Source organism: Triplophysa dalaica, chromosome 9 (genome assembly GCF_015846415.1).
Source record: "Triplophysa dalaica isolate WHDGS20190420 chromosome 9, ASM1584641v1, whole genome shotgun sequence".
Taxonomy (NCBI): Eukaryota; Metazoa; Chordata; class Actinopteri; order Cypriniformes; family Nemacheilidae; genus Triplophysa; species Triplophysa dalaica.
In genome coordinates this window covers 10628989-10656363 of record NC_079550.1, presented here as the reverse complement: position 1 = coordinate 10656363, position 27375 = coordinate 10628989, and the positions used below count along the sequence as shown (strand labels likewise).

Here is a 27375-nt window from a genome sequence, read left to right as displayed (position 1 = left end):
GAAAGAATTATATCTTGCACACTGTGACATTTAGAATTAAAAAGTTGCAAAATTTCCTCTGTTCAAAGCAAGCTAATGAGTGTTTTTAGATCAGAGTCTTATTTCACAGGGCTGACTTTCATTTTTCTTTTTAAAACAATGGTCGAGGCCAGCCTTAAATATGGATCCTCATTATACATGTCCAAAGCATAAACGGATCAGGACAAATGTGGCAACAAAGTTTCAACTTGGGCAACACTCCAGCAGGTCTGATGCAACAGGGCTGCAACGAGAGTTACATCTCAGTAGTGTAATCTAGTGTCCTTCCTCGTCGCATGTGGTTAAATAGTTCTTTAAAGGGCTCTCGGTGGCTCAGATTGTGTGCTGGGATAACCATACGGTTCGGTATCGTCAAACTGGACCGTTTTAATAATCATTAGAATTGACTTGCCTCTAATTAAATAAGCAAATCAACGTTTTAATAGTGAATTATAACAGAAAGAAATACGTTGAAAGCGTAAAATCGCAAGGCTGATGTCAGGGTTGAAGTTTGGACTCGACCTGTTCCGTTAGTTTGGACCTCGTTGCAGGGCGAGGCGGCGGATGAATACCAGCTGATGTTATGCGGTTACTGTTTGCTTTGACGTGATACTCTTCTGTTCTCCAAAACTTTTCAACGATTTATCGTGTAAGCGATCGGCGTCGACATCAAATGAAGAAGAGTGAGACAATGCTCTGTTAAATTGAAAACGTGAGCTTCTCCACAGCGGTTTACAGCGCTTACAACAGCTCTCCGGACAACTCGGCACCATGGAGTAAGTGTCAACTTTCATTCAGACTTCAATATGACTCACAACTTCCTGTGTCCGATTTATTTCTCACTTTAAATAGTTTTCAGAGTTTTTACACTGCAGCAGTGAAGCTGAGAAGTTAATATAGATCGGTTTGCATCGATCATTGATCATTTCATACATCTTTATTATGGGCTACGTTTTAAAATAGTGGACTTTTAATTAGAGATATAAATATAGATATTAATATAGATAAGTGAGATTTCTAAAATGTAGATGTTTTATTGTTTTATTTTCTTATGTTTATTTTTAAGTTGTAGCTAATTTAAAGTTTTTCAGTAAAGTTTAGCTCTTGTTTTTAACCCTTTTAATGGACAGTAATATCTTTTCAATAATATGTTTACAGTATGGACTTTTATTTTGAATTACAGCTGTAAACATGCTTTTTGAAGTTATATTGCAAGCATTAGGCTTAGCCTCTGTTTCACATTTGGCACTGAACATCTTATAGCATCATATAACAGGACATCCCCTAAACACTAGCAAAAGGTCAAAATTATTTGGTGTTTAGCTTTTCTGTCCTGTCATAATTGTAAATCAGATTTTTTTTAAACAATACAATTTTTCATTCTCATTATTGTCAATGAATCTGTTTTGTGATAGAGTACATTGAAATGTATATGCATCTTCTGCTTGAGCAGTGTAATCACCCTATGATGGATGTTTGTGTTGTATTGTATTTCCTTATTGACATATTTTGAACAATTGACCCTAAAGTGTACATTTCACATTTTCTTTATTTTCATTCAGGTTTCAGTTTTTCGCATCTTTTTCCTGCATGTGGCATTTCTTCGATTCTCATGTGTTGCACACAATTCACCGTTTCGACAAAACTAGAGAAAATTGTGGCGGCGTAGATTGCGCTCAGGAAGACTCTCCTCATTTGCACAGTCGGCTAAAGAGCTCCCTCTTTCCTACTGGCTAACGAAGGCCAATCACAAGAGAAGGGAGGAGCCTGCACAGACGTAGGACTAAATTGGTAAGCAGTATGACACTTTTATTTTGTCCGATTGTTGGTGGGATCCGCACTGCAGCGTATGTGTTAATGGCGTACAGTAAGTAAAGCAAATATTTTGGTAGTGCACGTTGTTTCATCAGGTTTGTTTTAGATTGATAGCCTACTTTAGACTGTTTTTAACAATGTTAGATTTACACAATGTATGCTTGTGTGTCTGTGTTGATTTAATGCAGTTATGTAATTTATTGAATTTTTTCCTCAACAGATTGGATGACAAAAACTTTTGACGCTTACCCACATTCAACTTCCACGGAAACATCCCCTGGTTCATCGATCCCCCCCTCACCTCTGGAGCATGATGTCCAAATGCCTTCCGACCTGGAGGTCATGACCACTCTTCTCAAAGAAGAACTGGCTCAGCTGGAGGATTACTACCTGTACGAATCGACGCCTATGAAATTGGATAAATGGCAAAAATGTGACAAAAACTTACAAGCTATGGCCACCCAGTCGTACTATCAGTTACCTTGCCCTTCGTACGGTGCCAGCCAGTCGGAAACAAATCCCAGGCTGGTTACCCTAGCAACAGGAGAGCTCGACCTGCGGGGCTTCTGTGGCGGCTCCATGAGTAGACCAAAAATGTCTCGACCCAGCCCTTACAGCTACATTCGGACGCACTGCAATAGCCAAAGAATTTCCTCCAATGGATGTAAAGACGTTGAGGTGTTTGAGAAAGAAACGTGGACTTTCAAAGGGACTCATTCAGGTTACGCAGAGTTGGCTTTTGACCAGTGCTCTGTCGACAAAACCTTTGCGAAGAACCATGCGAATGCCAAGAAGGTTCGAGAATGTGCCATATTGTTGAAGGAGGAAGAGAAAAGTTGCTTCACAGAAGATGTGTTTTACAGAGCGGAGATGATGAGAAGTTACGATGTCGGTGGGTCACTGGACACCCACCACAGGAGAGAGGGCCAGAGCCATGGTATGAAGATGCTCGGCCACGAAGGGATCGCGATGCCGATTTTGCCGTGCGCCGAGAACGAAAGCTGTCCACCCTTCAAGCCGTCAGATGTAGCGGAGTGTTATTTTCATCAGATTACTGCCAATTTAGAGCCATATCACGGCTTCATGAATGAAATCGATCAGCCACTCAGAACTGATATCCAGAATAATGACTACTTGCACCATGAATGCCTTGGAGATCAAAGCTTTGAATGTCTGTCTGGAGACAGTGTATGCTCCTCTCTGGAGTTGCCTATCCAGAAACAAATGCAAAGGTCAAGAGAAAGTCAGTGTGTGTTTAAACCTGATATCAAAGTAGGTTCCTCAGAGCGAAACCATGGAGAACGCAAGCAGAAGAAAAGGGATCAGAACAAGTCAGCTGCCCACAGGTATTGTTGCATTTTTTCCCTTTTGTGATCTGTGTTATGATGAAGTTTGATGAGATAGATTGCTTTGCACAAAGAAACTGCTTTGTTTTGGGTAACAATTTCAAGAAAAAAGAGTAGCTTAGCGGTTAATAGTTAACATTGCATGTTTAGATTTAGGTTCATACTAGCAAAAGAGGCTGAACGATGTTATTTTATTCCACAAATGTTGCCATGAAAACAACAGGTATCGTCAGCGTAAGAGGGCGGAGCAGGACTGTTTGGAGGAGGAACTTCATGGTTTGGAGGGGCGGAACAGAGAACTTCGGGACAAAGCAGAATCAGTAGAGAGAGAGATTCAGTATGTGAAAGATCTCCTGATTGAAGTCTACAAGGCTCGCAGTCAGCGTTTAAAAGACGATTCCAGTGCCTAAACTGTCTCTTACCAGCATTTTTCAGCAGTCTGACAGCATGTTTTTGCTCCAAATAGTTAGTTCACCTCAAAAAAAGAGCTCATGTGTTAAAACGGTTTTGTTTTTCCAAAGCGAAAGCCGCATGGTTTCATGAAACTGAAAACAAAATATAAAACATTTCTTAAAGCACTGTGATGATAGCCTTGAATACGTTATCTTGATCTAGCTTGATATTTGAACATTAAAATTACATGAAAATTAAAATGCAAGGACATATTCAGTGGAAAGCTGTCCATCAAGATTTGACTGAAGTAGAATTAGCCCTACTGACTTGTTTTAGTGAACAAATTGTGTACTACCTAATATATTTTGTACAGGCTTGCTCCATTCTTTATTCATCGTGAACGATGCTTGAGGATGGAGTCAACATCACAACATTATGACAAATGATGATAATGGTGATCACATGATAAATTTCCTACAACTATTTCTTATTGTAATAATGCAAAGCATTGCAATGTAAATTGTCACAACTTTTCTGTTCCTTTTAGATTTTCGTGTATTTCTCATTTATTTGTGAAATAGCTAATTTTATTAGTATACAAGTGAAATATTGCTTTTGCAATTATTCAGTTGCTTTCTATATAAAAACATATAAACTACGGTTTATAGCATTTTATGACTAATTTGTTTTGCCTCAGGTACGGAATGCATGTCTAATACATTGAAAAGCATGTTGGGTTACAATTTACTGCATGACCCAAAATATGAAATGAATGCTTTTATGGATTATTACCATATGTCGTTTTTTTATGTTGTCCTTTGGCCATTTGTTTAACACCCATTAACATAGTGCTTAAAAATATGAGGTTTGTTTTTTTAATTCAGAAACGATGTATGTTATCAGAATGCGATATGGATTGTTTTTAATGCAGGTTTGCGGAAAACAATCACTGTTATTTGCTGAAGGACTTCAAAAGGAATTTTAATAATTTCAACATAATTGAAATGGTGCATATCACTACAGTAGTACAGGATACTGTGCCTCTGAAAAAAGAAAAGTGTAGCAAATCTAAATGCATATATTTCTGCAGGTTCAAACGTATTTCAGAATCTACCAACACTTGATTAATAAATGCAAATTATATTGTGCAGTAATTCTTATTTTTGGTTGATGAATATGTCAATAAATGATTCTTAATTATTTTACCAAGATTGTGATTTATTGTTGACCTGTGATACAATTATTTAGAGAGACATCACAATATATTTATGAAAATTATGCAACTAACATGAACTGACTATGATCAATATAATTATTGTAAATTGTTACCCTAGGGATTTCCAGATATTATGTATCTGAACTATAATGTTTTAAAATTCCAGCTATACACCATACTTTTACTATTTTGATATTTTTTACATTTATTTTTGTTTCTATTTTAAAACATGTTGTTATAGCATAAGGAACTTCAGTGCACGTGTCTCTATTATGTGGCTCTCTATTTATTACTGAGCTATACATTATTTGTTTTCAATCTTTAACATAGTCAAGGTTCAGACGAACATTTAAACAGAGTTTAAAATCATTAAATCCTTAAATTAAATAATTTAAGTTTCTTTTCAGAGAAATAGACACGGGAGCCAAAATAAATTATAAATGTAAATAGCAGTTAAAGAAAACTGCAATAAACTAAAGATTTATTTTCGCCATAATACACCACTAAACATCTACCAATGCGAATGTAATGAGTGATGTGGCCTCGCGGTGGCATCAGAGGAATATTATGAGCTAGAATGTGACGAATGTCCCGGTGTGTGTGTGTGTGACCTTGACGTTTTTCAAGAAAGATCACAGAGCTTATGCAACATAGGCAAATAAACAGTTGTGATTAGAGTTAAAACATTTATACTCAACCGTAAAACCTCAAATAAACGTGACTGAGTAGAAACTGAGTTTCTGGCATATGAGTGAAATGAGTTAAAAGCGATATGATATAACAACGCAAGCATTAAGGAAACAAAAAGACAAGCTGACAAAAACGCAAACAAACATGTTCTAGTGCCTTTTTGTTTCAAAGCACAAGTACACCTCCATCAACCGGACATGTATTAATTTTACACTGAATATCATGATTTCTTTGAATAAGCCTAACATAAAAAATATAAGGTTTCATTCACACAAACTATATGCAAAACTGCACACATAAAACCCACTTGTTTGTCTTACCTATATAAAATCATGATATTAATCATGGCTTCTTTTTTAAAGATTGAACAAAGAAAATCTACATTTTCCACACCGTGCAGTGCAGATAACCCTGGTTAGCAGTCACTGGTCTTAAAAGCTGCCTTCATTTCGCATTTTCTGTGAACAATATTTCCCACAAAAGACAAAAATAGAGCTTCATATTTTCAGTGACATGTAAACAGTAATATAAAAAAAAACTGTAGAAATGTGTTGCTGCCTTTCATTTTTACAGCCTATAGACAAATGGACTTTACAAAATTAGAACCTTATTTTTAAAATCTTGATTAGTAATTACATTTATATTTATTCATTTGGCAGAAGCGACTTACAAGTAGGAGGTAATGATAAAAAAGTTATAATTCCTTTGATGAGTTTATGTAAATGCTAGGTTGCCATGACTTTTTCATGTTCAACAGTGGACATATTTACAGTGAAGATATATTTATTTTTCCCAGTTTTTAAGTTTTAATATATTTATAAATCTCATCCAAATTCTTACCAATTTGAAGTACACCTTTCACAATCACAGATGTGATTAAAATCGAATTGTGCAATGGGATGATTTGGCATTTGGAACAATGTTTGCGTATCACACCTGCTCTTTTCATTTAATTCAGCCTTTTTAAAGTTACCAGTGATATGATTGCAATGCTTTTGAAAACACAATGGGGAACTCCGAGTTAACAAGGATGTGCGTGAGAAGCTCAGATGTTTACCTGCGGCCCTTAGGGCATAGGAGCTATGCACATTTCACTCAGTAGCTCTGCCTGTCTGTTTACCTTCTAGCTGATTTCGCTTAAAGGAATAGAAGAAACCCAGCCTCACAAAGCAAGTCAGTTAAATGTGCACACGTACCACATGAGGGAATTGCAATTGTTGATAGAATATGCATGTACAGACATACACTCCTCACATTTTTAATAGCAGGCAGCTACAGGCAACATCAAAAAATTCTCTTTGACTCCTGTGTCTTCCGTTGTCACTTCATATCAAGATAGGACATAAAATAAATTGCATGCATGCAGACCTGCATGTAAAATAAGAGACAGCATGAGTGGAATATCAAACTTTATTATTTTCTCAGCAGGAATATGTGTAACAGAAAAGGGATGTCCATTACCATATCAAGACATGTTTTAAATAGGGTCAGGACTAGAACAACAAGATAATTACAACGGTCTCTCATCTGTACAAACTTGCCCCGTAATGCCTCTAGCAAAACCTGCTTACTGGAGAACATGACTGAAGTCATACTGATGTCATACCCATAATTTAAGTTTATGAGAGTTCCCCTTGCCAACGTAATGGAAAAATAACACCCAATATACCAGTGTTACAAAAATCTGCTTTAAATGCATGATGATGAATATAAGCACACATGGCTGTAGTTGGAGAACACCTTGTTGTTTCAATAAAAAAATGGGAAAAAACTAAGTTATCTCTGCACAGTTTTCTTTGACATTTTAACATCTGACACTTGCAGAATGACCAGGAAGGATGCCTATGTGATAGTGGGGGCCAAGCCACACTGAAGAAAATTATTACACTCCAAAACCTCTATCCACTCAAATACTTGCATTTCAAATACTGTTAATAAAAGAGCACACATTTTAGTCACAGATGTCTGTCCATTACAGAAGTTGATTATTTTATTTGTCAATAACTGCAAGAAAAGCCTTTATAACCCTATAAGTTCAATATAGTAAAAACAACAATGATAAAATGTACTTAGATAACTGGATAAAATATGTACTAAATATGTTATACCCACTTTTTACCCCATGTTACTTAACAGAAAAAGCATTCATATACAGGTATGTACTGTATGTATTGCCTTAAAAGCATTAGCTAAATAAATGCATGTATTTAATGTAAAATGAACTATTACTACCAGAAAACTGTAGCTCCCCTTAACATGCTATAAACATATATTTGTTTTTTAATGCTTATATGTGCCAATATATCCCATAAAACAATATGAGTATAACTAAAAAATCCACCAAAAAAATACTAAAAATATTGAGCCCAAATCATAACCCCATGTGTAACCTTAAAAGACTTAAATTGCTGTAAGTATAATATTTATAAAACAGAATCTATAAAAACCCCACAACTCTGACAGTTACAAAATACCACAAAATAACAAAATATGATGTTTGTTGAAAACACTTTAAAGCCATCCCCAGTATACAAGACACACAAGTTTGTGTCTGTGAGGAGGTGACTAAACAGCTAATTAAATTTAGGCCACCATTATGACGTCAAAGAGGATGAATCATCAGTACACAAAGCCAACAGTAAACGCACTGTTAACAATTTGTGTTAAAGTTATTAAAATTCAATTTAATTCAAATCGTTACAAATAAGAATCAATATCAAAATTCCCCACCACCTGCTAAGTTGCCAAGGGGTATTTAACCAAAATCAATTCACTGTGTGTACAAGTACATATTTGTAAATGGTATTGGTATTAAAAAGAAACCGCCATGCCAGTCTCATACTCTTGATTTCTACTACTACTCGCTCTTAGAGCAAATAGGAACTACTGTGGTGTTAAACAGACTCACGGATCAAACTACAACCCGATTCATTTTTTTAAGATTCTGCTACTCAAACGTAACATACAGTGGAAGTTTCACAGAAACCAGCTAACAGGCAACCATTGTGTTTGTTCAGCGAACAAAACCTACAGTTGCATAATACATAGCTTAACCATGCCATTAAACATATTTCTCATCTTTCTAACTATCGCGATTTCTAAAATACACGTATACTGTATATTTTGTTTTCAATCGCAGGTTAAAGCTTGTATTAACTCAAAAACAATTACTGTCAGTTAAAACCACTGCCTTACTTGGCAGACAAACAACTCCTATGGCAAGAAGCAGCTGTGTATTCAAAGCACTTCTAAGTCATGTTGCTGATGGCCTGGAAAACAGAGTAAACAATTCAATAAACACAAGACAGATAAAGAGTGCATGACAAGTTTAGAGAATCAGATTGGAAGCTATTTCAAACACTCAAATTCCATCAAACACTCAAATTCCATCACATTGCATCAGTCAAGACTGAAGACGTTTCTCATACCTTCATTTCATTTGACTGACAGGAGGCAGGTTCGTATGGCTCAGAATTAACACCTCTTTTCATCCCATCAAGACGAACCTGATCCCATATCAGGGGGATAGAAATTAAAGGAAATGTTTATTAAAAAAAAGAAAATTTTGTTATGTCTAATTGTGTTTAACTGCACTTTGTGTTGAATGTCATGTAGATGGTGAAAAAATTTCATGTTCGAGGTGACAGTAAGCTGGAAAAAACATTCAATTTCCTATATGTATGCTTAATATACATAAAGCTTGTAACTCCACTAAGTGAAAAATCTTTGTTAGCTTAACTGTCCGTGTTAACATACTTTATAAAGTATACAGTATATTTACTCGCTACATATTGCATTAAATGCATCTGTCTTTTTTCCATTAAAGCAAGACTTTGTCGTTTTTCAACCTTAAAATAATGTCTCTAAAATTATTTCAGTGGTAGAACAACTCTTAACCAGACTAATTCTACTGCTGCTGCTATCTGTGCAGCCTCGTAGCGGCTACAACCACACTCTGTACGTTCTGTGTTCGGGTCACATCCCCTGCCTGTGGAAGAGTGCGATTTGGTTTCTAAATGACGTTTCTGCATTCAATGGTTCCATCAGCTTAAAAATCACGTTTATTGTGATGCCCACGGGGAAGCTTATACAGTGACATTATTTACCACACTGGTAACAGACCATTGCGCATATAAACCACATGAGGAACCCGTGAGCAAAGTACTATAGTGTTGCTTTAATACACAAAATCAGAAATGTTACTTATGCTGCTTTTTTAGTCCTGTATAAACTGAATAGGGAACTAAAGCTGTCAATCACTACTTTTCTATCCAATATATTCATACTAAGACATACGAGTAAAGGACAGAACTTTCATTTTTGTGTGAACTTTCCTTTTAATTTAAGCTTGTCATTTGGATAATGATATCATTCGCATTCTCACCAAAGCGTGTAAGTAGTACTCCATTTGTAGAAGGCACACCAGCGTTTCCATCATCTGTTCTTTGCGAAGCGTATGCAGTCTGACATGACGCGCAGAACCGCACAGCTTCAGTTCTCTTACTGTGCTGTTTAGAGCAACTGATGCACACTGCAGCGCACTGAGTCCTGAAAAAAAAAACATTGCTCAACACCTAAATATGCATAAAGTGAACCAAAACACATACATTTTTACTAGCATTATGTTCGAAACAGACTGAAATAATTCATCATTCAGAGCCAAGAACCCTCTCAGTCTTATTCTTTAATCATTTCCTGAATATATCTTACTGTATCATACATCAATTGTCTATTTCTGAACTGAACACTGTAAAGCCAAATTTCAGTCCGTTTCTCATGCGTAAGCACTGTAGGACTTCATAAGGCCAATAACACATGGGTCATGTGGAGCACTTTTATGATACTTTATTGTTTGTTGATGGTCTGATGCTTGCCAAAACGACAGGATTATAAAAACAAGGCGATGACTTGAACTACTAGATTCTTTAAGAATCATGGTAGCAGGAATCTAAACACAGCCCTCGGCAATGAGTTGTTAACCTGTCACTCGCAAATTCACCTGAGAAAACAATTTAAATGCTTGTATGGAAATTAATGTATCAACGAATGGTTGCACAATGCACATTGACTTAAAGAGAAAAAAAGTGAATATACCATTTACATCTCTCTCCTCCAAATTTACATAACCACCACTCCTCATAAAGTCTTTCAGGACCTGTCAAAACCAGTGAGATTTACAAATGAAATGATTTACATGTGAATAAACCTAATAGAAGCTAAAAACAGCTGCAGAAAAAATTAAGAGACCATTCCAACTTTACATTTCAAATCAGCATTTCAAGATGTATTGGGGTCATTCCAGTCCAGTGTTTGTTGAATTTCAACAAAATCAAAGTGACATTAAGTCATCCGAAAGCAATGTGAAAGACTGACAGCATGACAAGATTGATGAAAACTGTGATAAAAATTGAGGTTATCACCTCAAAAAATTATGTTTTATCTTTTCCTAAATACAGGTTGAAATATTACTGTTGTATTGCTAAAAAGTTAACATGAACTTGTTTTCTTTGCAGTATTTGAGGACTGAAAAAATACAGAGAATCTTTATTGTTATTTTCACCTGTTTTAATTTACTGCAAATAAATGCAAAAAAAAATGTTTTTATTTGAATTTTGGTTAAAATATTGTTAGTGGTTCGGAGAATGAAACACATAATAATTTAACCTAAACACAATAGCACATTTTAAGATCAGAAATCTCTGAAATGGTCTCTTTTTTCCACAGCTGTATTTTGTTTGCATTAGTGAGGCACATGACAGTTTTTACCTCTAGGACTCTAATGTATCCATTCTCTGCACTGAGATGGACACATGTCTTCCCATAGTTGTCCTTTTCATTGATATGTGCACCAAGTGACACTAAATCGGACACCATGAAGTGTTGATTTCTCTCTGCAGCAAGATGAAGGGGGGTCTAGGAGGGGGAAACAATATTTGCAAAATCTATGCACGTTTGTTGAATGATTCAATTGTGTATTCCTGAGCATGCATGTCACCTTTCCCTCCAGATCTTTCATATCCAGTTTCCTCAGAGTTGCCATTCGTCTGGCAATAACAAACACAAGAGCTCTTTTTCCCTCCTCAACCACTCTGTGTAGGAAGCTACGAAAGAAAAACATTGATTGTATTAGTCCTATTATATTTACAGCAGAACAGGTTTATTATTCAACGTCATGGTATTGCAAACTGCAAACAACAGTGTTAATAAGCGAAATGCTATTGATTCTTTTTCCCGCAGAAAATGTGAATCTTTTAATGCGACAACAAGGGCTACTAGTTTAGGCTTAAAGTACGTTTGTCAGGATTTGTGTGCGTGAGCATATCAATAACCATCGATTCAGTAATTTCAGGCCACAGTCCAAACTATTGGATCCACCACGTCATCAATCACTGTTGTGCTGAAGTGCCTCAAATTTCAGCTGGGTCCCCACGTGTGTCATAAATCTCTTTTCTCCTGCCCTGCTTGAGGACTTAATAATGGGCTTTGTCATAAAGCTGGAAGTGAGAAACGAATGCGTCTGCTTATTCAACGTGACAACGATGATGGCAGACCCTATTTCTATCTCTCTATATTTCATAAAAGTTTCAAATAAAAGTCGCACTCTAAAAGCGCTCCCTTCTATTCTCTGCGCTTGGTAGATTATTTTCCAGAATCTGCGTGCCGTTTCGTTCATTTTTATAAATTACATCCGTCTTTGAAGAATTACCTATTAACATCTGCATGAAGTAACCATCTGCAATGGCTTGAACTTTTGAACGAGTTCTCGAGAAGTAAAAAAAATGCACAGCAACTCACGTTCTCCCCTTTTCGTCTGCAGCGAAAAGCTCTTGGTCGGATATTTCATTCAGGAAAGTCTCTTCTCTTTCCATTTGGGCCCAGAACAAGGTCATACTTTTCCAGTCCTCCTGGTGAGGACTGTGCCCTGGTCGAAAGTTTTGCAGCCAAACCTCCCGGTCGTCTTGATTTGGACTCATACAAGATGTTTTTTCGGGGGAGGGAACCTGGTGTTCAATGGCAAGAGACATACCATACTGATCATCATACCCGTGATCATCTGTCTCGTACATGCCATATTCTGCATGGTTCATAAAGAAAACATCAGCACCCTGGTTGTAAACAGGAGAAGGGTAGGAACTGGAGCTAGAATACACAGGTGAGTTGGTTGAAGGAGCAGAGAAACTTGGGGACAGTGCCAACTCGTTCTCTTGGTCATATTTGATGATAAAATCCTGTTGAGGTGAACCCTCAACCCAGAATTTCTCTTCATACTCTGAATGGTGTAAACTTGAAAGCCTTTTGTTTGATGACCTGTAAGACTGACAGGTCTTTAGATCCTCTTCCAACACCTCTACTATAATCGCCAGCTCTTCCAAACCTTGTGTTTGCATTTTTTTCTATAACAGACATGAAATTAAGGTTACACGTGTCCATACATCTAAAGCATGAACATGCTACTTAAGCAGTTTGTTAAAACTCACCAGACGATTCCTGCGGTTTACACGCGCGTTGACCCGTTTCTTATCCCCTTTAAGCCAAAGACATTACTATTTAGAAAATTAACAAACTTGATAGGATTAAGTGAATATAAAAGAGCTCTCAACCTTACCTTTGCATCCCTTGGATTGTTTTCCCTAGAGATGAAGAAGGACAATGATGAGTATATTTCAGTACGGCCATGAATATGAAGAAAAGTACGAAAATGTATACCAGATCTTTTGGGTCAATGCCGTTGGCTATCCGTATATTTCTTAGCATGTCCCGTACTGGCATTTTCACCCGGACACCAAGGTATTCATTTTCTGATATGGCCTTTTCTGTTAGTGAGCCAGCTGTATGTTAAAACAAAGCAATTTTACTTTTATCTGTAGTAAAACCATACCAAACATATTCAATTATTATGGTCTCACTAAAATAGCCATAGTTTAACCATGACATCTGTAGCCATTACCATGGTAATACATGCTACGCATAAAAAACTAAGTCAGAACAATGGCGCAGATTTTGTAAAGGAATATATGAAATATTTAAGAATGCAATTTTTTGTTTTGTACTGCAATGGTAACTTGTAAATGGTAACAATTCAAACATTATCTAGCACACAAAAGCGCATATATTAAACTTGCATATTAAAAAGGCATATTAAATGTATATGTGAATTTATTCCGATATTTTTGTAATCTTCTGTAATTTCTTTAAAAATGCATAAATGTCACAAATTTATTTCTAAATAACGTTTTAAAATAGTGGGCACTACTGAGGAATGTTACTCTACCCACCTGTTTTGGCGCTGGATTCCCAGGTGCTTGTGTCTGCCGGTTTCTGTGTCGATATCGGTAGATTCGGTCTACTTTCATTTGCAGCAGGAGCTCCGGTCAGATGTGATTCGGGCAGTATTTCACGTCGTTTGGCCCTTGTTCGACTGCTCACCATGTTGTTTTTCTAATCTTTCACTTGACCAAGACGCAACGCGCTTTTAGACTTTTATGATCAGAGATACAGGTATTGTAAAGGCACACAGGCAGTCGTGCCCAGTCAACAAGTGTGTACGTATCAAGTTATGCGGAAGAAAAGTTTTGCATTGCTTCATGCAATGAGAAGGAGGGACATCTGTCCAACCTATAATTTCCTGAGCTTTCCTGTTTTACCTGATGACTTTTACACGTCATCACACAGTCTTACATAAATAACGTAAACTAGGAAGCTCGATTCAGCAGCAGTGCTTAAAATATAAACTGCAATCGGAAAGGTTTGAACTATGAAGCCTAACCAACCATTTAATTTAGTAGTCTTCCAAAACACGCACAATTTACGATCATTTTTACCTATATAACCTATGTCATTTAAATTTTTATTTTAGAAAGCTTTACCCCCTTAGTTATTCCAGGTGTTATTAAAAGGACGGAGTTTTGTGATCTTAGAGAGCGTGATTGGTTGTAATGTGAGAAGCTCTGTTAAGTAAGTCTAAACCGTTTAGGGCTTTATAAGTAATTAAAGAACTTTAAGTCAATAGGCCTACGATACTTAATGGGTTGATAAAATTGTTAAGGGATGATAAAATTGGGGTTATGTGATCGTATTTTCTGGACCTGGTTAGACCTCTGCCAGCTGAATTTTGAACTTACTGTAGTTTAATGGTTTATTGATGATGCAGGACAACCGCTAGTGCATTTTTGTAGTCAAATCGAACCCAAGACCTTGGCGCTGCTTTAGCGTCATGCTCTAACCTCCAATTGTTCATCATATTGTGTCTGTATTGGATGTTGTCAAGCTTAACATGTCCACCCTGTAATAGTGAAATATTAATTAATATGAAAACTCAAAATATATATTTTAAACAGTGCACAGTCAGCTTCAACAGTGAATAACTTTGTTAACTGCAGGTACACCATGTGTTCATTAAATGTTAACTTTATAAAAGATGTTCACCCTGCACTCTACAAAATATTGTGTAGACTCAACAAAAACAAAAATTACGCAACAGTGTGCATCCATATTTTTGGTTGTGACAACTTCTAATAAACTTAAGTTCATCCAATAAACTGCATTGGGTGGGGCAGATTACTTTTTTCTCTAAAATGAAATGTAGGCCTATTTATAATTAATACCAAATAAAAAGTTGTTGCTGATTATTTTTACACTGAATTTGCCCGTGGAAATATTTTGTGGTTTCCAGATGTGGCGTCTGCTTGCAGTTTAATGATAAAACGTGTCAGAGCTTGACCAACATATTTTTTGACAGCCGGAGGTATCCTACATACAACAAATATGAAATTAAATGGAAAATCTCAGAATTGTTATTTTTTGGAAGTTGTGAAGTCTCAAAGGCACTTTAAAGTGATAATGACCCATTTGGTTTGACATCATGTCGTGTTGCGCTAAAGGATCGGCTCGTGACATCACCGGCAGAAGTGCTTTCGAATCGCTCTCGCGGTACTTTGATCGGTCTGTGCAGTGCAGCGTGAAGTCAAACTGAGATCATACACTGACATCTACCGACGATAGGCGGGCATTAGAATACGTACATTAATCCGAACACAACTATATTCCGTTATTGGTCCTTTTGTATTAGTTTAAAACAATTAACCAATTCACGAACCGCAGCTATTATAAAGTTAAAGTGATAGTTCACCTCAAAATATTTTTTTGTCATGATTCGCTCATCCTCATATCATTCCAAACCTGTATGACTTTCTTTCATTCGTAGAACACAAAGGATATAATGAAGAAAGAACAGCAATTGTCCCAATTGACTTCTACGGACTCAAATCCAATGCAAGTGAACTGGGGCCAGTTACATCATTCTTCAAAATATCTTCTTTTGTGTTTTGGAGAACAAAGGCATAGGCTTCAGGTTTGAAACGACAAGAGCTTGAGGGTTTTATTCATTTGATATCCTATTTGAAATTAATTAACGGAAACTGTTTTTTTTAGTTTAGATTACATCCTTTGAAACCTATAGGTCTGAGAGGTGAGAGGTTGAAATGGGAGATACAGATTCTGTTGGGAGGCCTATTTTATATACATAACAAGCTGATTTTGGAGTACTTTCTTAAAGTGACAGGACTAATCTGTGGGCCTTGTAGGCACATAACCAATCTTTGGGGCCAGAATTCTTGCTTGTTGGTAGGGGATCAAATATTTATTTCACTGACTGAAATGCAAATCAATTTATAACCTTTATATCATTTTTTCCACTGATATTTTGGTTGATTTTCAGGTTCTATCAGTTAAAATAAACCTACCATAAACATTATAGACCCTGCATTTCTTTACAAGCAGGCAAACTTACAAAATCAGTATGGGAATCAAATAATTATTTCCCTCACTGTACATACATACATGCACACTGTACATATAATTTACTCAGATCACAATAATTATTGGCCAGAAGAATATTGATTGAATTATTTATTATTGGAATATAACTGATCAATAATTTATTTATTTATAATAACTACACAAGGATGTAATTGAATCTATATAGTTGGAGCTAAGGAATCCACTCACATGTTTTTTATAGATGGCGTGTACTATTTCTCCTTAAAGAATGTTCCCAATGTTAGTATCGCACTCGTACAGACTCTTAATCTGCAGAATTAAATCCGTACAGAATGGTGAGCGATTTGACCAATCGGGTGAAAGGGGCGTTAATGCACCGCCCACATATATAATATTTCAGTTTCCGATCATTTATTTCAAATAGGATATCAAATGAATAAAACGTACACGGACCACCCTTGAGTAAATGATGACAGATTTTTTATTTTTGTGTAAACTATCACTTTACTGTAACTAATATTGGAGAATTTAAATTAGGTTGCTCCCTCGAAATATTGCCTGTGCAATGTTCTTATTATGGGACTATTGAAAGCAAATTTTCTCAGAATTATTTACCATGAAAATACAATTTAAAAAATACAAAAGTTAATTAGTTTATGCAATTTAGTAGCCTATGTGATTTTAAATGAGTTAAACTGATGATTGTAATTTTCTAAAAGCTTCACAATTTATTGTTATTTCTTTATTAATAATGTTTTTCGATATATCAAATTAAGTGCATTTATAAAAGTTAAACAGGCATTGTGAACTGTTGAATTCAGTATTTCTTCGGTGTAGTCACTGGATAAGTGCAGCATTTAACCACTAGATGGCAGTATTGCACTGCTGAGGCGCCTAAATAATCCATCTTGCATATAATGAACACGGTGTGCTAAATTTTAACTGTAAATAAGTCTGTGATTTAATACAATATAGAACAGATAACGTTAGGGATTGTATTTAATGGCTGCTTTTAAAAGCCATATCAATGCTTTAAAAGTTTCTATTTAGGTTAGATCAAAATATTCTACACATATGCCCCCAAAAAACTCTTTACTACTTCGAACTTTTGGTAACAGGGTTGACAGGATATTTCCCTGCTGACAAACATAAAACACCAGAAAGAATGATAAAACCTTATATATAGACAAAAAGGGAGCTATTATGATAAGTATTGCTTCCTCAATAATACATAATACAATGCTTTTCACACAGTAAAAGTTTTTTTGTATGAGCTATTCATTGCTAAAATTAGTTTTAATTGGAGAAAAAATGGAATCAAGAATGATTGAAGGACAAGTGAACAAATTTTACAACTGATGAATGTCCAATAGAATGGCTAATTTGCTTTTACTCCTTCCCTCTCAATTTTAGCAGTTACCCTAATCTCCTATTGTTTGGGGCACACTTTGCTATATATCATGTTACACACCTGATGTGGTACTGATAATTATGATGGGGGCCGGTTGTCAATTTCTCCATTGCTGCTTTACAGGTTTCAGAGCCAGAGAAAGACGATTAAATTGAGTATTGATGAGCAGAACTCAACATCGGACACACCTTTCTGTCTGCGTGTGGATTTTGGATGTGGAACAGTGACGTTGAGGTTTCGATTAATCACATTTTTGGAAAAAAAGGGCATACATTGTTAGAATACTCACTGCCTTCAACTTTGCAACACAAGCCTGCACTTGCAGCTCAGTGATTACACTCTTTTCCTATAACTTGACCTTGATTTTACCTTCAAGCAGGGACCATGCACTGTGACAAACTGTCATTTAAGGATGTATGAACTTATTCAACCCAGATAGAGAGAGTTTATCAGCGTAGTGGTCATAAGATAAAGTGGAGAACAGAAGATTAATAAAACCAAATAATGTGTGGAAGTTCCGGGACTACAATTTGGTAGTTCCTTGGAAGAATTGGGCCGCTCCTTTTATTGAGTGCTATTGTTTAACCAAGATAAGCTTTAAAAAATCCCTGGTAAGAGACCATTTGCTGTTGTTTATTCACAAAAGGGGAAGTATGTGGCAGTGTGGTGTCATAAAAAACTACTGTACTAAGTTCATGCATGTTAAATAGATTCCCTGGACTAACGGACATAAACCCTTGGTTAATTTGTGGTTTAAAATAGATACATTTAAAATAACAATTTCTCATTCGCTTGAGCTCTGTACGTGCAGACTAATATTTACATTTACATTTATGCATTTGGCAGGCACTTACATAGCATTGTACTATACATTTGTTTCTAACTATGTGCAATCCCCTGGGATCGAACCCATGACCTTGCTAACACCATGCCTTAACCACTGAGCCACAGGATGAAAGAAAATAAACGGGTAAACTGAGAAAGACTGCTGAAGAGATGTTCTCATATCAGTCCTCCAACAATCCTCACATGAGCAAATCTGTCACTAGAGCAGGTGCAAAAATTCACTCTCATGTTAGCTAAAAATGTGTTTAATGTGGCAACATTTAATTGATCCGTCTACATTCCATTAATCCAAAGAATGCTGTAAATGCAACAAAGTATCTAGGTTGATCCGACCCTTTTAAAGGAAGCTTTGTCAGGAGTAGCATGTTTCCATTTTTACAGTATATCAGCCAACTCCTTGTTCAAGTATCAAATTGCTGTTTCTTGTTTATTACATTCCTAATAACGTTTATAATTATTCATACTTCATAAAAACTTCATAAAACTTTCCTGTAGCTCAGTGGTTAGACCATTGCGTTAACAATGCAAGGTTGTGGGTTTGATCCCAGGGGATTGCAAAAACCTATGTAAAATGTATAGGGTAAAGCAATGTAAGTCACTTTGGATAAAAGCGTCTGCCAAATGCCTAAATGTAAATGTAAATGTAAAACAGAAATCTGAATTCTAAGCACACTTATCCTTTAATTTAATTGAGCTTGAAATGAATGCAGGCGTGTTCATGTGATGGATTCAGACTTAAGGAAACATAAATGGATTTTTTTTAATCCGGTTTGTTAATCATTTAATTCGCGATTCTAAGATATTGCTGACAAGCCAAAAAACATGACTTTCAAACTGTTTAACACATCACTATTTAATGCACATTGTGTTATGGTACCATAGATTGTTGTAAAGCTCTTTTATTTCTGGGCCTGAGACAGCACTTTATGGGTATCCACTACCCCATCAGCAGCTACAGAGAGAGTAGGTGCCAATCTGTTCAACAATCATTTATCGATTACTGGCAAACCAATTCAGTTACCAGACATGTATGATATGCATATACATATCATTTCCCTATACATTAGAAATTACTGTTTGTCTGGAGACTGCTTCGCATCTCTTTAATGTATGTTGCCTATAATGTAAAAAGTATGGGAACTTGTTGACATGAAAGATTATTTAATGTTAAATGTAGCTTAAAGATCTTTAAATACAGCTTACATATTTTTGTTACATGACAACAAAACAAATCCTTTTCTACAAAAGATAAATTAACTACAAAAGAAATTTAATTAATCAATTTTCATTAGATTTCATTCATTTCATAGGATTGAACTCTTCAGGCTTTGATTCTGACCAAGAGGCCTTCTCTCTACACTCTCGACTCATAAACCTCATAAAGTAAGACAAGCTTTTCACCACAATAACCACCAGACCTAACAAAAAATATTCCAGTAGTATAAATAAAGACAACAAACCACAATACATAAGCAGCAGGATATTTTTTGCATGCTGTAAAGCATGGTGGGTCAAACAGGTCAATCAACAGACTAAAACTAAGACAAATTGATTAAAGTTTCAAGTAGTTCAAAAACTCATGCAAATTTTGCACTAAACCCGAAACATCTGAGTGATGGAGGGATTTACATCAGGTGTTGATATTATATCAAGTGACTGTTTTGTTGACTTTAAGATTACAACTACATTCATTGTTTAGACATCCACAGATCCGCCTTGAGCTGATTTTTGATCTGGTAGCCTTACACAAATTACCCAGCAATAGAGCAATAATTTACCAGAATTAACTCAGAAACATGTAAATGAAGATGAAAGTTCATTAATGATTGACGATGTTCTGGTAAAAGAATAAATAACTGGTCAACTAAACATGTGGTGTTCGGTGTCAAACGGACTGCTGGGAATAAAAATAGAATAAGGTCACATTTTCTGGTGGAAAGATTGATCTAAAATTTGATTAAAAGACATTTTTATAGCATTAAATCAAAATTTAGATTGATGTGGACTGTTTTAGGACATTGAGATAAAAAATGTTCGAAACAACCTAACACATTATTATTCTAAATTGCTGTAATAGAAATATACAGTAAAAAAAATACAAATCCTATTGTTTTAAAGTGCTAAATGCTATTAAGAAATGTATGTTTAGCAAAGTTTCCATTTTGCAGACATTCGTGATTGAGACTGTTTTAGGACATTGAGATGAATATACATTTTATAAAACAACCTCAGTCTACATATTATAATTATTATAAATTGCTCTAATAAAATTATACTGTAAATAAATAAAAAATCCTATAATTTTAAAGTGCTAAATGCTATAGAAAATGTACTTTAATCAAAGTTTGCATTTTTCAGTGACTTTTTCAAGTTTCGCTTGATAGCTTGAGGTGTTATACCTTGGCATGTTCTAACCAACCAAAATGTGGTTGAAAAACATGCCCATCCACAACGAGTAGCGTGTAGTTTATTGCTGTTTATCGCAACATTTCAGGGGCCTTTGAAGGAGGAAGACATCACAGTCATTGCGGTTTTGTTCATTCAACATTTTCCCTTTCGAACCTCAAATCGATCTCGGCAGTTTATCCTTCTCGTGTCAAGAGAACCCTCATCATTTGATCCATTCAAGACGACAAGAATTTGTTTCGAGGCTGCCTCGGGCCCCGCACTCTACTCCAGTCTCATGTTTTCTTTTCTCTCTTTTCCCTACCACCCAGTGGTGTAGTCTACGTGATATGCAGGTATACGAGGTGCAGAGGCTGTGCATCGACATCACTTTACCACGTGAACATGTCAGGATACCAAGCAAAATGGCTAAAGTGATGCCTATCACAACTTAAAAATGCCCAACGATACGTAACAACGTCGTTCTGTGTCAGGAAAGTGTGACCTACTGACTTTCTGACCATTCGTGCAACCGGTACTATGAAACAAAAGGAAATCATGAACGGCTAGCATTTAAACTACACGATTTCAGTGTTTTCGTAAGCCTATCCCTGAAGCTGCAGCAGGTGTTACAGAAAATGAGCCAGACGAGGCTCATGCTACCTTATACAGGTAAAACTCAAACAATTTGAATATCGTGAAAAAGTGAAACCCATATATTATATAGATTCATTACAAATAGAGTGAAATATTTCATGTCTTTATATCTTACAGATAATGAAAACCAAAAATTAAGCGTCTCAGAAAATTAGAATATTACATAAGATCAATAAAAAAAGATAATTTAAACAGAAATGTCAGGCTTCTGAAAACGATGTTTAATGAACTCAATACTTGGTTGGGCCTTCTTTTGCATGAATTACTGCATTGATGTGGCGTGGAATGGAGCTTAGGTGTAATGGAAGCCCAGGTTGCTTTGACAGCGGCCTTCAGGTCATCTGCTTTGTTGGGTCTGGTGTCTGTCATCTTCCTCTTGACAAAGATCATTCGGGGTTTGCTGGCGAATCAAACACAGTACCACCATGGTCATTGAACCAGCTTTTGGTATCTTTGGCAGGTGCATAGTCCTGCTGGAAAATGAAATCAGCATCTCCTTAAAGCTTGTCAGCAAAAGGAAGCATGAAGTGCTCTAAAATTTCCCAGAAAGGCTGCGTTGACTGTGGACTTCAGAAAACACAGTGGACCAACACTAGCCAAAATCATCACTAAATGTGAAAACTTCACACTGGACTTCAAGCAACATGGATTCTGTTCCTCTCCACTGTTCCTCCAGACTCTGGGACCTTGATTTCAAGTAAAATGCAACATTTACTTTCATCTGAAAAGAGGACTTTGCTCCTATGTCTTTTCTGAAGTCCATAGTAAACGCAGCCATGTACCAGGAAATGTTACAGTACTTCATGCTTCCTTCTGCTGAAAAGCTTTATGGAGATGCTGATTTCATTTTCCAGAAAGACTTGGCACCTGTCCACACTGCCAAAGGTACCAAAAGCTGGTTCATGCATGATGGCACTGTGCTTTTATGGCCATCAAACCCGCCTGACCTGAACACCATATAGAGAATCTATTAGGTATTGTCAAGAGGAAGATGAGAGACACCAGATCCACCAATTTTATAAGGCCACTATCAAAGCAACCTGGGCTTCCAATACACCAGAGAAGTGCCACAGGTCGGTTGCCTCCATGCCACGCCACATTGATGCAGTAATTCGTGCAAACGGAGGCCCAACCAAATATTGAGTGCATAGAAATGAACATACTTTTCAGAAGTCTGACATTTCTGTTTAAAATATCCTTTTTTTATTGATCGTATGTAACATTCTGATTTTCTGAGACGCTGAATTTTGGGTTTTCCTAATCTGTAAACCATAATCAATTTTTTTAAGAAATAAAGGTTCAAAATTCTACGGAGCCGCTGAAGGGACATTGGTGGAAAAAAAACAGAAAACTTTCTCGTGCTTACATTATGTATGGGAAGAAACCCGGTGGCCTTGCTCATGTCTGTATGATATTAATAAGAGTGATCGTGGTATTCGTTGACGAATCGGTTATTTCATAAGCTCGTATAGTGTTTGTCCATTGTCCTACAGACCGGCAGACAGCGTTTGAACAACGCGCTGAAAAGCGTCGATCCACCTGCGCGCATAAAATGAAAAGCTTGCATGTGTTAAATACACGAAGCTTCTTCCCATACATGATAGACTAAGCAGTAATATTATTTGACTCCTAAGCTGTGTAATGAATTTAGTCTTTTAAAAGTTACTGCCTTCATTTATTAATACACGTTGTGCATGTTTTACATCAGACGTTTTAAAATATCCCCTCCCAACTGCATAGACGTACCTATTTATTTCTAATTAATCTACATTTCATTTAAACTGGTGCCATCTAAAGGCCTTTTTATGCATAACAGGCACACACTAACTCGTGAGCACGCAAAAAGTTTCTCGAGCGCACGAGATACTTTCCCGTGCTCACGAGATACTGTCGCGTGCTCACGAGAAACTTTCGCGTGCGCATGAGATACTTTCGCTTGCGCACGTTTTTCCACCAATGTCCCTTCAGCGGCTCCGTACCCTTCAGCGGCTCCATAAAATTCAAATATTTCTCTCTATGTGTAATGCATCTATATAATATATGGGTTTCACTTTCTAAAATGAGTGACAAAAAAAATATTAATCTTTTTCATGATATATATTTTTTCTCCCTAATCACTCACAATGGTGTCCCACACTCTGTTTGTCGGTCTATTATAGTTTCTGCTGATAACCCCATGACTAGTTCATGTAATTTTTTTAAGAAATTCAAAAACAATACAATAAGCTTTCCTTGTGTCCCTAGAGTATTTGTGCAGAGATTTACAAAATGTAAAAAAAAACGTTCTCATTGACCTTCATTTAAATAATAATCAAATATTAGATAAATGAGCTCTAATTTTCAACTACAGTATTAATATGAACGTTTTATTTTCAAACAATGAGTATAGTTAGAAACATTTTTATTACAAATATATTTAGTTGTTGTTTATTTATTGCCTATTTATGTTACTCACAATTCATGTTATATTAAAATAAATGAATTTTAAGTTAATTTCCTGATATTTTTTATTTATTTATTTTTGTATAGTATAGGGGTGATATCTCAAATCTTGCCTAGGGCACCGACAGAGGCTGGGCCGGCCCTGTGTGTGGTGAATCAATAAATGAGGGAGAAATGGAGAGATAACATATACTACAATGTTCATACTTGTTTTAGATGATAAGAAATGAGAACTCCTGACAAGCCTTGTGAAAGTCAGGCTAGAGACACTGCCAGCAATCTATAAGTGAAGCGGGTGCTTGATAAAACTTCACAGATGTCCATTGTTAATTCTTGAAGTTAACTATCAATGTCAATAATAAACTCTTAAGTGTGACCCAGTGTGTGAAAACTAGGCTAGGAATCTAGTTATTAGTGACAAGCATCAAAGTTTGAAAATCTTTTTATTTTAATATGATTTACTGTAAGTCTTTGATATATAGATATATAGTTGGTTGCCCTGCTGAAATAATAATAGAACCCTCCCCAAAACACAATAGATGCTGATTTGCCTATTGCATTTAAGGCATTTTTTATATTTTGTAATAGAAAAAATGGTGGGACAATGGGTATTTTAATGGAAACTACTAGAATTCATGTAATACTATTTTAAGCAGGGTTTATGTAGAAGAAGTAAACCAAAAATAAATGACTTTGTAGCTCTGTTTTCACATGGATCACTAACGTGCAATGAAAATTTCCTGCTGATAAAACCTGTGCTTTAGGGATTGTTGACATTTACCATCTAAGGCTAAATGTGACTCTTAACTGACTGATTTAGACTGTGATTAACAAAACCAACAAGTCCCCCCAGCTGTCATTGGCTATTGAAATCTTGCCTACAATAAATCTTTCAGAATGCCCTTGATTATATATAGAGGCTTATGCATTCGTGAGTATGGTGGTGCTCATGGGTTGTCGATCTGGGACGGAATCGTAGGCTGGCTGGGGGAATCAGAGTATACTCATTACAAAAACAAGACTACACCACTGCTAACACCTCCCCTCCCCGTTCCCCCATAACGCCAATGAATGTACAGTGTGGCTACAGAATAATCTTTTGACCTTTTGTTTTGTCATGAAAGACTCCCACCCATTGATGCATTAGCTATATATGAAGTCCGAAAAGGGTTTTTCACTGTGCTTTTGTTACTTATTCTATTTATGTGTTATGGCTTTTGCCGCAGCCCAAGCATGTGTAACTGCATGTCCCTTTGTTTTGCAATACTAACAACGAGCCATATGAGACGGATCATCAATGGCTTTTTCCCCCCATTACGACAGGTCGTGCCCATACTTGAGTTCAGTTGAGTTCAGTAAATATAAGAGGCATTTGTCAGTCCCCGGGGATTATCTTCGGGTCCCCTTCCCGCGTCCGCCGTGGGGGAAGGGAGATGCACAAGGCAGAAGCAGAGTTTGCTGTCTGTTACTTCATGCGTCTGTTGTGTTTGGAGTTTGTTGATAGAGCGGCGCACTGCTGACGTTTGTTTGTTTTGCAGGCCTTTGCCTGTCCTGGCACTCAGAGAGGCGGCGGGTACAGCCTGTAACTTTGCCTGGCATACAAGCTTCAATTTCCTTCTTGCTCTTTACTTCAAAATACTTTTCTTCGTTAACACAGAAACTGTTTGTTTTACAATTGTAAAGTTTTCTAGATGTTTAATTGGTTTGTTCCAATTTGTCTTAAGACAAACCTGAGTTGCAGAGGTGGAAGATTTCACTTAAACACTGTGATAATGAGTTATGATAATGTCATCAAAGCATGATAAATTGACAAGTAATATTTCAAGGACTCTGCCCATAAAAAAATAGATATGTTAAGTACAAACCTACATTGATGGGTAATAAGACCAAGACAAACATAGCTTGTCTTTTTGTCGCTTTAAAAAAAAGATCGATTTTGGAGAAAAGTAATCTTTCACCCAATAGATCACTACATGAAGCCTATAGCTGTCTTAAAGCAAAGGCTCATCTGCCTCAATCCCAAGGGCTATATTGTGGTATTTGACCTTATAACAAATGTATCAACACAGTTTGTCTTTTGTGAATCACCATGAGATGAATTTGCTCTCATCTTCCCTTTTTCTTGGTATAGCCTCACACTAATGCTCCAGGTAAAAGATGACAGAGGATACTCTTTGCTCTTGTGATTTATGTTCAACATTTCGTGGTAGACTTGAACTTGTCAAATAACTGAACTTGTAAATAAGGATGTTTAGGTTGCCCTAAGCAAAGTCAGCCTTGTTTAATTTCTTCCTCTTTTTATAAGAACAAATAGTCACAATTGTAAAAATAGATTCTGCTTATTTTTTGCTAACATTGTGAACATTGTCATTAATGAGTGGGGATGACAGACAACAAGAGCTTATTTCCTAACTGACCTAACTGACTTGTGCTGCAAATCAGTGTTATAGAATGTGATATAGGAGGACTCCAAAAAACTAGCTTCTTTACTCACTGAGGCCTATTGAAAATTGCTTCTTTGCATTAAACACAATGTAGTTTGCATTAGAGAATGCTTTCATGCATTAACTGTTCGGCACAGTGTTGAATCTCATTTCGACTTTAGAAGGAAGGTCTGTCTTCTTACACGAAGATGCGGTAAGTATTTTTAGCTTCCTGCTTTATTCCTGTTAACTGTCACATTTTCCTGAGGCGATTTACTGTAAATGTTTAGTGAGCTGAGAACTTTAAAAATAATATAAAAATCTCATTAAATGTCAGTTCTGTTTTCTATGGACAAACTGCTGTGCAGATGTCTTATAATGTTAAAAATAAAAGTGGTGCTTTAATGATTACAGCTCAATACATAAAGTGTAGTACATTATTCGAATTAAAACAAGGTTTCCTGTTATTGTTGCTGATATGTGGAATTGTTTGTGGAACGATAGACCTGAGAAACGGAACATGACGTGTTTCAGAGTTTAAGTGGTCAATGAACCTCAAAGTATCTGCAGATGTTTCCTTTCCACACTAATAAATTGACTAGCGTGGCAGTTTCAGATGGGCTACATGTATTCTCAGTAGCCTAATTTTGGACTCAGATTTGAACAACTGTGCCCACAGAAAAACACATTTTCATTTCATTCAATACAATGGACATAATATCAAACACCAGAAACAGATTTTGTTTTTTTACATCTGTGTTATGATGAAGTATTGTAAAACTTTGAAATACGTATCAAATATATTTATATAAATATATTAAATATAGAAATATAGAAATATGAATTAGAAAAACAACAAGAACGTTCTCAAATAACAGTTTGATTAAGATTATTATTAATATATAATAATCATTACAATCAGTCATCATTACGAACAGTCATTTATTTATTCCA

The 27375-nt window shown here is 36.2% G+C and overlaps 2 protein-coding genes across 4 annotated transcripts; one reads left to right on the top strand and one right to left on the bottom strand.

Moving 5' to 3' along the window:
• The first annotated feature begins 277 nt into the window (after window positions 1-277).
• Window positions 278-4777, top strand: atf5b (activating transcription factor 5b). The gene is made up of 4 exons (XM_056757761.1): window positions 278-794; window positions 1581-1809; window positions 2054-3179; window positions 3403-4777. The coding sequence occupies exons 3-4, from the start codon at window positions 2059-2061 to the stop codon at window positions 3587-3589; spliced, it is 1308 nt and encodes a 435-aa protein (XP_056613739.1). The 5' UTR covers window positions 278-794; window positions 1581-1809; window positions 2054-2058; the 3' UTR covers window positions 3590-4777.
• A 2113-nt stretch (window positions 4778-6890) lies between these two features.
• Window positions 6891-14019, bottom strand: zgc:113279 (uncharacterized protein LOC553749 homolog). 3 transcript variants are annotated; one of them, XM_056756937.1, is made up of 11 exons: window positions 13755-14019; window positions 13186-13307; window positions 13085-13109; window positions 12957-13003; window positions 12274-12872; window positions 11474-11579; window positions 11245-11391; window positions 10573-10633; window positions 9863-10026; window positions 8907-8984; window positions 6891-8747 (listed from the first exon to the last, which is right to left on the bottom strand). In XM_056756937.1, the coding sequence occupies exons 1-11, from the start codon at window positions 13906-13908 to the stop codon at window positions 8727-8729; spliced, it is 1524 nt and encodes a 507-aa protein (XP_056612915.1). In that variant the 5' UTR covers window positions 13909-14019; the 3' UTR covers window positions 6891-8726. The 3 variants fall into 3 exon arrangements, with proteins under 3 accessions (XP_056612915.1, XP_056612914.1, XP_056612913.1); XM_056756936.1 differs by having other exon boundaries at window positions 8907-8998; window positions 9865-10026; XM_056756935.1 differs by lacking the exons at window positions 6891-8747; window positions 8907-8984; window positions 10573-10633 and having other exon boundaries at window positions 9867-10026.
• Between the last annotated feature and the right edge of the window lie 13356 nt (window positions 14020-27375).